This window comes from Arachis hypogaea, chromosome 14, assembly GCF_003086295.3.
Source record: "Arachis hypogaea cultivar Tifrunner chromosome 14, arahy.Tifrunner.gnm2.J5K5, whole genome shotgun sequence".
In the NCBI taxonomy this organism is placed as follows: Eukaryota; Viridiplantae; Streptophyta; class Magnoliopsida; order Fabales; family Fabaceae; genus Arachis; species Arachis hypogaea.
The window spans coordinates 134,895,311-134,907,859 of record NC_092049.1 but is presented as its reverse complement, the minus strand read 5'-3'; the positions used below and the strand labels follow the sequence as shown (position 1 = coordinate 134,907,859).

Sequence of the window (12,549 nt, the reverse complement as noted above, 5' to 3'; positions counted from 1 at the left end):
AACTTATATAGAGAAGAGAGATAAAAATTCAACTCCATTTGGAAAAAGATCAATCATAAACGAAACCCTAAATTATATTTTTCACCATTCATAACACAATTTATAACCCAACAAAACATGATACCTCTTGATAGTTAAATAACATATTAATAATAAATATCATAAACGTGATCCTTTAGGTACGAGGCATCCACTTAAATAGGTAGTTTAAATAAGCAGTACACGTGTAACATACAGTTGGATAGATTACCAAATCAAATGAGTTTGATGGTGGATATTTATAGAAAATTAAAGTCTAAGACCATAAAATCTGCATCAGACCACCATTTCCAACAAGAAAAATACATGTAGTTGTATTAAAAACCTAGTCGATATAAACTTGAGAAACACAAAAAAGTCGTATAGATAGAGAAGATGTCATTTCAAATCATTTCCCTGTCACAGACAAATATTAATGGATTGTAATTAATAAATGAACCAAAGAAATGGGGTGAAAAATTAGAAATGCAGGAATATGACTAACAAAATTCAAAGTATACCTCAGATATAAGTAATTCTAACAAAATAGTCAATTTTTAATTAAAAAAAAAAAGATAAAATAGCAATACAGAGACTGAATAATGTATGTTTCCTGAGCTCATACCTACAGTCTGTCTTTTTTCCTTTTAAGAGTGAATACAACTCTACACATTAGGACAAATGAAGTATATTATTGTATAAAATTAAAAGAAAAATGCTATGAAAAGAATCCAAAATTAATTAAGATAAGTTTTTGTTAGAAGAGATTAAGATTTTCAATTCTCATGGAACATATTCAGTGAATGAATTCTTCACATGGCAAAATAATCAATTTAATAGAAAACAAGATTTAACTTTCAATTGATAAAGAAAGACTAACTTTGCATGATGTATCCCTCAGACTCATGTCTCATAAAATGTATTAAGATTACTTTAAGGACATATAGCAATTTTTTTATGAAAAACCAAAAAAGGAGGGGGTCTAAGTATAAAATATAATAAAAAGTGTGGTGCAAAGACAGCAGAAAAATATCTAAATTCATAAAAAATTCTCTAAGAAAAATAATAAAATAAAATAAAATAAAGTGAAATGGAACTTAGGTAGTTCGCAGAGATAGAGACTAAGCATAACAACGCAGAAAGATCAAAAAATGTGATATGACAGCAGTAAAAAGTGTGGTGACAGTACTGAATGCAGGAAGCGGTAGTGACAACCATAGTAGTAACTACGGGAATGGAACGAGAACATGACAAGAATCTTAATAGAGACAAAAATTTCATCTCTTCGACATTATGATTAAAAGAAAATAGAGAATGTGTAAATAGCAAAAACAAAGGGGCAAACTTTTAATTATTAATTTTTTAAAAATAAAAGAACAGGATTTTATTTGTAATATTTTTATGTTGGTTAATGTTACTCTCACTAAAAATAGAAATAACGAATCCACAATAAAAAAAATATCCAAACCAAAAATTAAAACATTCAAGCAATTTAAACGTACTTTTCACCTTCAATATTAAAACAAGCACATCCTTTAGAAATAAAATGATTATTGAATGCATTATTTAAGGGGAATAAAATGAAATTCCAGGTCTAACGGGACCAATGGAAGTATGGAATTCTTTTGAAATACACTTTAAAAAATAACAAATAGAGAGCATGGAAGAAAAGTCATAGAGCTAGAAAAATGAACAGTAATAAGAATAGGAAAAAGAAAAAGAAAGAAGCAAGCTAGTGGCTCATCGCAAAGAATTCAGAGGGTGTGGTTGGACGGAAATGTCTCACTTTTCTTTAATCAAATGTCACGGGTTTAATCCTCCCCTTGTGCAACAAAAAAAAGAAAAACTTCGAAGTTCTAAATCAACAAGAATCGAGTTCATCAATAGATCATTTTTTCTTCTTTATTCTCTGCTCTTTGTTGAAACATTAACAATGAGATTACTCTACTTCTATTCATGCATTCTGACTCAACAAGCTTATCTCCTTTTGTAATAGATTGGCACAAAACATAACCAAAGAAATTAACTTTTTACTCGGACATATATATAAATGGTACACACGGTGTCAAAGTAAACAAGCTTAAGAATTAAGACACAGGTGGACTATATATATGAAGTATGAATCATTAGATCATAATGAAGCAATCACGTAAGTGCACTCCCCGATCCTTCTTCAATGAGTTGCCCAATTCTGATCATAGGAAACTGGTGATTAGCTAAAGGTGACTTTCCCATCATAAGCTCTTTAGAAATCTGATGCATGGTTGGTCGAGATTGTGGACTTTGTCTCAAGCACTCAAGTGCCCACTTTGTGATCCACATGATTTCCCCAACAATTGAATTCTTAGGATGGGGTGGCCTCTGATCCATGACATCAACCAATAACAAATTGTATGTTATTGATGCTGTTGTTGGCGACAACAATGAGTTGATCAAATCTCCTGGATGCTTTCCCATGAGGATCTCCAAACAAAGCACTCCAAAGCTATATACATCACTTTTCTCTGTCACTTCCATAGTCTGAGCTAGCTCTATAACAAAATTGGAAATTTCAAGTTATGCATAAAGAAATATATGGATCATTCTTGGTATAGAAATCAAGGGAAAATGAACTTACCAGGAGCTCCATATCCATAGGTGACTACAAGTGTTGTCCAACTTGAACCTGGCTTAAGAAACTTAGCTGTCCCAAAATCAGAGACATGAGCTTCATATTCTGAATCCAAAAGGACATTCTTGCTCGATATGTCGCGATGAACTATAGGAGGTAAGCAATCATGATGCATATATGATAGAGCATTAGCAACTCCTTTAATCACATTCACCCTCTTTCCCCAATCAAATTTACTTGCTTTCGCTTCATCTCTTAGCACTTGATCCAAGCTTCCACCTTCCAAGTACTTATAAACCAAAAATGAGAACCGTGAATGTTGGCAAAACCCATATAGCTTTATGATGTTGCGGTGCTTCATTTCTGTCAATGCTTTGATTTCATTCTCAAATGCTTTCAAATTGTATGTCTCCTCCCCAATAGCAGTCTTCTCATGAAGCTTCTTCACTGCAACAACCATACCTGAAGGCAACTCAGCCTTGTAAATAGATCCTTGCCCTCCAATTCCAATGAGATATTTGTCATCAAAATTATTGGTAGCTTGAATGATTGTTTCAAATGCCATTTTCCCATCATGGCTCCATATGGAAAAGTGCTCTTCTGATTGCACTTCTTTAACATCATCTTCTCCCTTTCTGCCTCTTCTGTAAAGAATATACATTGAAACACCTACCACACAAAGTGCTAGAGCAAGTGCTCCAAAGATGAGAGACAATACCATCTTCGGGCTATGCTTCTTTGTGCATCGCTCCAAGCCGGTGACATTGTTAGCACACAAGCCTCTGTTACTTTCCAAGGACCAAATTGAAGCATTAAGAAAAGCTTGATTGTTTGGAAGAGGCCCTTCTAACTGGTTGTGTGATATGTTGACAGAAATCAAGACTGACATGCCATCAAAACTGGAGGGAATATTGCCAGAGAGATCATTGTGTGAGAGGTTCAAGAAGTTCAATTGCGTCAGATCTCCAAGCCACCTTGGTATTGTTCCATTCAACAAATTGTTGCTAAGATCAAGAGAAGAGAGAGGTTTAAATGAGGCAATGCCAGAGGGGATGCTTCCCTCTAGTCTGTTGATGCTCAAGTTCAATTCAACCAATTTGGGTAACTGCATAACTTCTCTTGGTATGTTGCCACTCAACTCATTTCCTGCTAGGCGCAAGAATGTCAGATTCTTCAATGATCCTATTTCTGGTGGAATGCTTCCTGAGAGATGATTGTTATTGATACTGAGTTCAAACAAGTTTTTCATATTCCCTAGTTCCTTTGGAATCTTTCCATTCAGTTGGTTTGAAGAAAGGCGAAGCCTACCCAGATTAGTAGCCTCAACAATTTGTGGTGGTATAGCACCAGAAATATTGTTGTTGGACATGTACAAGTTCTGAAGGTTATGGCTCTTTCCCCAGTTTGGTGAAATCTGACCATAAAACTTGTTATCACTCAGATCAATATGTACTGAATTCGGATATATGCCGAAAATTTCTGCAATGTCACCTTCCAACTGGTTTCCCTGTAATGTGAGTCTAGCAATGTTAGAGCAAGTCTTCAAGCTTCTTGGCACTGATCCAGTAAAATGGTTGTTCTCAGCATTGAAGTATGAAAGTAATCCACCTGAGCAGATTTGAGTTGGCAAATGGCCAATGAAATTGTTATTGGACACGGAAAGGGTGTTCAAACTTGTCAAGTTATTAATGCCCTGTGGAAGGGTGCCATTAAACTTGTTGGTGGCCAATTCTAGCATCTTGAGGCCTTTCAGGTTTCCAATTGTTTCAGGGACAGTTCCAGAGAGGTTGTTTGTATGGAAGCTCAAGTAATTCAAATTGACCAGATTACCTATAGAGGCAGGAATTGGTCCAGAAAAATTATTAAAGCTGAGGTATAATTGGAAGAGCTTTGTCAAGTTTCCCAATGTGGAAGGAATGGATCCAGAAAAGTGATTCTTATCAAGTGCAAGGGAATCTAAGTTAGCTAAGTTTTCTATGGAAGCAGGGATGGATCCAGAAAGGTTATTGCTATTAAGATATAACAAGGTTAAGTTAGACATGTTCCAGATGGAGGGTGGAGTTGACCCAGAGAGTGTGTTATTAGAAAGGTATAATTGTTGCAAATTGCTCAAGTTACCAATGGTAGGAGGGATAGCCCCAGAGAGAGTGTTGCTTGAGAAATCAATCGTATGAAGGTTTGTCATCATTCCTATTTCCACTGGAATGGAACCAGAAAGATGATAATTATCTATGAAAGAAAGATACTCAAGGTTGACCAATTTGCCAATCCCAGTAGGAATGTGGCCAGAAAGATTGTTGTTTCCAAAATCTAGATATGTTAAGTTGGCCAAATTTCCTATGGACTCAGCAATTTGGCCACTTAGATGGCATTCGAAAAGATCAAGCCCGTGGAGACTTGTCAAGGTGAAGATCTCTTTAGGAATGGAACCTTCAAAGAAATTTTTGGACAAGTTCAATTGATTAACTCTTGACAAGTTACCAATCTGTGGGGGAATGGTTCCATGGAACAAGTTGTTGTATATGTTTATGCTGAGGAGGTTTGGGAATGAAGAGAAGCTGAGACTGTGGAGTGTACCTTTGAGTCCAAAATTTTCAATGTTCACGGTTGTGATTGACTTTGATTTGTCACACTGAATTCCTTTCCATCTGCATGGACTTGTGCCGTTGTTCCAAGATGACAAGATAAGTTGGCTTTTGTTATCAAGAGTGGCCTTCCACTTCAAGAGTGCATTTGCTTCTTCACTTTTCTCATCACTTGCAGCTAAAGCCACACAAGAGCGTTTCACAAGAACATAGAAGAGGAATATTAAGAGAATTTTTCTCGACATAGTTCAACCTTTTGTGTATGGATTGAATTATTGGATGGTATGTTGTGGCTGGTGGTGATTGATCAGTTCTGGGCACTTTAGAAAATGATATCAATACATATATAAATGCGGGTCGTGCACTTATTTATTTTATATACATTATTTTTGACATGTGCATTATTGTATTATAAAAATAAAACAGATATAAGTACAAGATTCTTTTTATTTATGGTATGATTTAATATGGTTTCACACCTGTAAAGACATTTTTAGATGAGCAATTTTTCTATTATTTTAAGCATTTAAATTAAAATTCCATCATAAGAGTACGAGAAGAATGTTCTAGTTGCTTAAAATAACAACAGTAACCAGAGCAGGTGTGTCACATGTGGACTTTTGAGAAACGGAAAATTATTTCAAGGTCAATTTTATAGTGTGTATGAATTATTGTCTAAATTTTATTTAATTTATTTTTATAATAAATTTTGATTTTTTAAAAATTATTTATTTTTATATTTTTAAATTAAATATTAATTTTTAATTTTTTTGTAAGTAAACATTATTTTTGATATGTTTATTTGGAGGTCATTAAATTGATAAAAAAAAATTTAAATAAAAAAAAGATTTTTTTTTTAATTTTTTTAGTATGTTTGTCAAATTTTTAATAGTAAAAGTAAAACTGTAAAAGTACTAAAAAAATAAAAAAAAACACATTTTTTTATAAGTTATAATTTAAATTTTTTTTAATTTTTTTAAAAAAAATATTTTTTACATAATAAATAAATAAAAAATAATTTTATTTTATTTTATTCAAATATAATTGATAAATAAAAAATTTTTTATATAAAATATTTAAATATAAAATTATTTTTACTGAAAATCTTTTAAAAAAATATTATTAAAAACAAAAATTTTCAAAAATGACGGCCAAAGAAGCATTCATTGCTGTAGTATTTTCCCTTATTTCAATATTCACGTTTTTTTTTTATATTTTTTAGGTTGTTTTGCGTGGGGTTTTGGATGAACTTCTCTGACCAACAGGCCACGGGTATATGAATGTAGGACCCACATGGGCAGTGTTTCATTCTCAATCAAGTGTAAACTGGGAAGTGTGAACTACCAACTGCGTGACTTATTAATTTCACTTTTGCTGTTTCATTCTCTTGACATTTAATTTAACCGGATTTGGATCTTCTAAAATTTTGAATTTCACTTTAAAAAATAAAGTGTGATCCATATCTTTTGGTACTAGCTACTATGTCTCTCATTCTATTTCTATATACTTAGTTTAGTTAGTTATTGTTGCAATATTATTCTTCATTAACTTGACATAATGTAACTTTCAAGCTAAATTTTTTGAAATTTTCAAAAATTAAATTTATATCCGCGTAATTAGGGGTGGCAACATGTACCCTACTCTCAGGTATTCAACCCGACCCCACTCAATCGGGTAGGATTGTCAACTCAATCTGCAGCGGATAGGATAGGGTGCGGGTAAAGTTCTCGTGCAGGTCGGATAGGGTGCGGGTTGTGCCTCAACCCTACTCGACCAACTCGCACCCTATATATGTATATGTTATATACTTATATAAAAATATGTTTTAAGTGGATGTTGAACCAAAGACCTATCACTAAATGCAAAAGATCTTTAGTCATTGGAAGAAGATCATTAATTAATAATTTATCTTTTTTTTTTTTTACATAAAAGTCAGTTCTATTTTAAATTATCATCAAATTATATAATAATGTTGCATCTTTTTTTGTAACTCGCAGATAAGATCGGGTACCCGCGGGTTAAGAGCGGGTAGAATTAGGGTTAAGATATTCTCAACCCGCGGGTAAAGTAGGTGTGAGTTTATATAAAAATCTCAACCCGCTAATAGAGTTAGGGTTGGCTCCAAACCCTACCTTACCCTATCCATTGCCACCCCTACGCATAATGTGCAACAAATTAATGTTATAAAATTTCTGTACATAATCTTTTAGATCATTAAAAATGATTGATGACTTATTTTATTTTATTTTTTGGTCATTGTCAAACAAAAAAAAAAACACAACCAAGTACTAAACAAGACCTAAAGATTTTTGTTTAATAAGAGCATCTAATTAAACCCAAGGTTGGATCCACTTTACAGCGTCACAATAATGACTAATTATTTTCTTAATACAATCTCAATGGAGGACCTTTCTGATTTTACCGATTAAATCTCCATGTTTATTATGAACTCGTTGTTGGGAATAATACACCATTTTTCCTTGAGAAAATATCTTTCATAGAGAAATAAAATAGACACAATCACAACACAAGAATTTAACGTGGAAACTCCAATTACTGTAGAAAAAACCACGGCCGTTGTCAAATGACAACCAGAGAATATCACTATGTGAAAATTGTTACAACACATAGACTTCTTTCTCTCTAACACCGGCACCCCAGTACACCCACACTCTCAAAGCAAATATTTAACTACACTTCACAACACTCTCTAATCAAAGAATATAGAGGAAAAGAAAAGTCAGATACAAGCTTTAAGTGTTTCCGACTAGTGCAAAAAGTATGGAGAACTTAGCCTCATGTTTATAGCCTAGGCCACCCACTCCATTTGCTATCCTAAGCAATGTGGGACTAATTCAACAAAATCCTAACACTCGTTAATATTAAAGAGACAAAAAATAATTAGAATTTGTCTTATTTAATATTTATTAATTATTGCAACAATTACTGGATGCTAAATAGATAAATTATGACTATTTGTAGTTAATTATTTTGTTACCAAATATTTCTGTTATAAACTATTTTAGAAATAGATTCTTTCAATTTTTTTAATACTTAAAAAAATAAAGTGTGATCTCTCACCATTAATTTTATAAATAAAATTAAAAATAAATATAAAAAAGTTAAAAATAAAATTAAATAATTGATACCATCCAATTTTTTTTAGCGGAGATGATCCACTCCCAAATACTTCCCAATTATTCCTAACAAAAAAGAAAGCTTTCATACAATTAGTTTCACACCAAACTTCACGTGCTCGCAAGCAAGAATAAGATCCCTTTGAAAAGTAAACAATTCAGTCTTTAGTATACCATTAATGAGAAATTTATTAGTGCATCCAGTCAGCCAACTCCCACTAGAATTTCACCCAATACAACTGTTGATACAAAAAATTCGACAAATAAATACACTTTGACCATGATTGAAAATGTCGATCACATTATATGTGATATGAGTCGAGGAATGGTATGTCGGACCTTTATCAAACATGTGAATCAATGCATTAACACATGAAAAAATAAAAAACATGGGTAAATACTTATGACCAAAGTAAAATAAAAAAAAAAAGTAAAGTGTTTAGTTTGAAGAATAAAGTCCTTCTTAATCAAGGCAAGATTCTGAGTTGTGAGAACTCAAAAAAAAAAAAAAAAAATAGATCGTGAAAAAAAAGTATTTAATAATTTATTATTGTAATATATAAATAGAAGAAATTTAAAAGAAATGAAAACTTCAATCTAAAATTTCATAATTACACTAAAGTTTTGCAAAATTTTAAGCAATTATATTATACGTACACTAAAATTACTAAAATTAGTTATTAATACAAAATATACATTGAAAATAAACTAAATAATACATGTATTTATACATAAATATATAGTGGCTAATTTTGGTAGTTAATTTTATTGTACAAATAAATAACATTTTTTATTCTAAACCACTAATGTCAAGAAGAACCGTGGAGTGCAAATACATGTGAGTGTCTGAAGTTAACTTTTAATTCATTTTTAATTTGTTTTCTTTTTTCAAACATTTTAATTTCTTTTAATCCCAAATTTACTTTCTTATTTATTTAAAGCTTCATTTATTTTCTTATATTTTTATTTATTATTATTTACATTATTTGATCCAATTTATATCAAATATTTCATACATGAATAATCATCATTCGACACATACACTTAGTAAATTTTGGGTCAATTAGTTTCTTCTTTTAAAAGGAGTCGTATCTGCACTGTGAATTAAAATCTTGACATAAGTTTGATTCGACACCTTGTCAAAATTATCAAAAATCAAGTAAAACAACAAACTAATATAATAAGATGACCCTTTGAAGAATATTAGTATCAAAATTAACCTTAATAGTATTCGATAGGTCCCAAATACTAAAAATAAGGGAGACATCAATTTATTTTGAACACTCAAATTTTGGGTAAATTTATAGGTTGGGTTAGTACAAAAGAATAGATTTTTTTTCGAGCACGTTTTGACTATCAATTGTTTCGATTATGATAGTAGTGTTTTAACTACAGAAGCAAAAACGGACAAACTGAAGTTGAAGAAAGATGGTATAAATAGCGTCAAAGTCGAAATGTAGTTATTGTCTTTCTTTGAGCATCAAAACTTGCTACTTGACCTTCAACATGAGTGGAGAACATGGGTGCAAATTTTGAGGAGCAAACTAAAAAAACGTGGGACTTAAATATTAAGAGAGACATGAGTGTCAAAACTTGAGGGTCAAGATTTTTCATGATCAAGACAAGGTCATGGCCGAAAAAAAGAAGAAGATAGTGGACAACATGCTCCATAGTAAGTCTCTCTCCATATTTTATAAATAGTAGAAATTCAGAAAAGTTTTGGGACTTCAATTAAAAACACTTTATAGTCACACAAAATTTTGTAAAAATTTTCAGTTTCGGTGACGTAACAGAAGGACATAAAGTGCAAATGCATGTGAGTGTTAAAAAGTCAATTACTTTATTTCAATTTGTTAGTGTTCCATTCATTTTTTCAGTTTTTTTTATTTCGTTGATTTTTTTTACATTTTAATTTTATGTTCAGTAATTTAAATTTTTCTCCATATGTTTATTCATTTACTTTACTCAACATAAATTTGTCATTATTAATTTCAACGCAAGTCATTTCGACATTTGCTAAGTGATTCTCAAGTCAAGTCTACTCTTTTTTATAGAAATCGTATCTGTTCCTTGATATTTGAGAGCTTGATACAAGCTCGATTCGATATCCTGTGAAACAATTACAAAAATCGAGTGAAACAAATTAGATGGCGGATAAGCATACACATCTTATCAATACTCCAAAAATCACCTTAATAGAAAATATCATTATTTCTATCCATTCAGATTCACCAAATCGCATCAGCAAACAAGAATTCATAATCATGGCATCATCGTTTACATTGATATACTACATGTCACTAACCGATATATTATCACTTCATTACATGTGGTTAAATTTTATTTTAACGCATAGTATCAATTAGCACGTCATTTATAAAAAATATTCGATAGACTAATGTGAGTCGTAGATATTAATTTTAGAAACTAAATTGAATAAATTGAAAATTCAAATAACTATTTAAAATACCAATATAAATATTAAGTCTTTTGTATTTATTTACATATTTGTGTATATAGATACTAATTAAAAGTAAACTTTAAAAAAGTAAGGCCAATGGGGAATTTTCTATCTTGGCCTTTCTACATTTGCAAGTTTCAACATTAAAATAAACAGAGCTTTAAAAATGAATAAAAAAATTATGGAGACAATGCTGGCTTAAAAGTTAAAACTAGCTACGTTTGGACGGTTTGGGTTGCAAAGTGAAAACCTTTGGGACATGTCTGTGGAGCTAGTCAAAAGGCTATCAAAAGAGATATTATATAGAGAAGTATAGTCACATCAAGAAGATTATAGTAATAACAAATTTTCAATGAAAAGTTGGCGGGAGAAGTCGTTCAACAATTTAAATAGAATTTAATCATATTTTTGAAAGAAAAAAAATTAGAAATAGTAACATATAACAACAAAAACCACTAAAAAAGTTTCAATGAAAACTGGATAATATGCTTAAAATCCAAAAATTGACATCAATGTATCAACAAAAATACAGCAGCGGAGTGGGTGCAAATTATTTTTTTATGATGGTCAGCGAGGGACAGGGGAGGGAGATCGGAGGCACTCGCCTCTCAAATTTTAAAATAATAATAATAATGAAATATTAAGTATATAAAATTATTATATATTATATAATTTTATTTTTTATTTAAAAAATATATTTAATATTTAATTTAATATAAATAAAAATTCAGTCTAAATATTAATAATTTTTAATATCTAAAAATAAGTGAAATAGTATAATAATTTTATTTAAATAAATTTAGTGACTAAGAAAAATTTTATATTAGAATATAAATTTAATATTATAAATTTGATGTTTCTAATCGTATTAAATTAAATAATTTGTGCACAATTTTTAAGTTATGTTAACTGTTAAGGGCTTGGTTCTGAAAACCGGACCGGACCGGCCGGTTCGACCGGATTAACCGGGAACCGGTCATTTGGCCGGTCCGGTTGATGTTGAAAACCAACCTGCAAAAAACCGGAGAAAAAACCGGTTAAACCGGCGATTAACCGGCGAACCGTATGAACCGGCCGGGTTTTTGGGCTTCCCGGTTCGCTACTATATATATTTAAAAAAAAAAAAAAGCAAACGAAACCAAAGAGCACCCTCTTCTCAGTTCTCTCTCACAATTCACAAACGAACTTAGGAAACCCTAGCAGAGCTGCAGCCACCTTCAAGTTCCAGAACGCGTGCCGGCCCCCGCCACTCTCGCCGCTGACAGTGACAGCCCTCTGGAAGGTCTGCTCGGCCCTCTCAAATGTTAAGCCAGTCGTCGTCGTCGGCCCTGAGTTGCTGATTTTTCTGTTTCGTTAAGTTTGGTTCGTTTATGGCTCTCACCGGCGCGCCTCAACTCAGTCGTGGACTTCTCTCATTGCCGTCGCTCACGCACGTTCGCTTCTCCTCGGCGTTTTTCTGCTTCGTCTCTGTTCTCTCTCTCTTTCTCGTAGCTTAGTCACTGTCATCGTTGGTAAGCCTCCATCCCTCTACTGCTTTTTCAGTTTCATTTTTGGGGGTTAATTACTATTTTTCTGGATTTAATTATGTTGATTGTTGATTTTTTTATGGGTTAATTAGTTGTTTTTTGAGTTAATTGTCTTCGTTGTTCATTGTTGTTAACAGGGATGGATTGTTGTTGTTTTGTTCTGTCTTCTGGGTTAATTATTATTAATTATTGGTAATTTTCTGAGTTATTT

At 31.9% G+C, this 12,549-nt stretch overlaps 1 protein-coding gene across 1 annotated transcript; it reads right to left on the bottom strand.

The window, feature by feature from the left end:
• Positions 1-1,894: 1,894 nt before the first annotated feature.
• LOC112744374 (uncharacterized) lies at positions 1,895-5,562 on the bottom strand. The gene is made up of 2 exons (XM_025793981.3): positions 2,636-5,562; positions 1,895-2,549 (listed from the first exon to the last, which is right to left on the bottom strand). The coding sequence occupies exons 1-2, from the start codon at positions 5,457-5,459 to the stop codon at positions 2,164-2,166; spliced, it is 3,210 nt and encodes a 1,069-aa protein (XP_025649766.1). The 5' UTR covers positions 5,460-5,562; the 3' UTR covers positions 1,895-2,163.
• Positions 5,563-12,549: the final 6,987 nt, after the last annotated feature.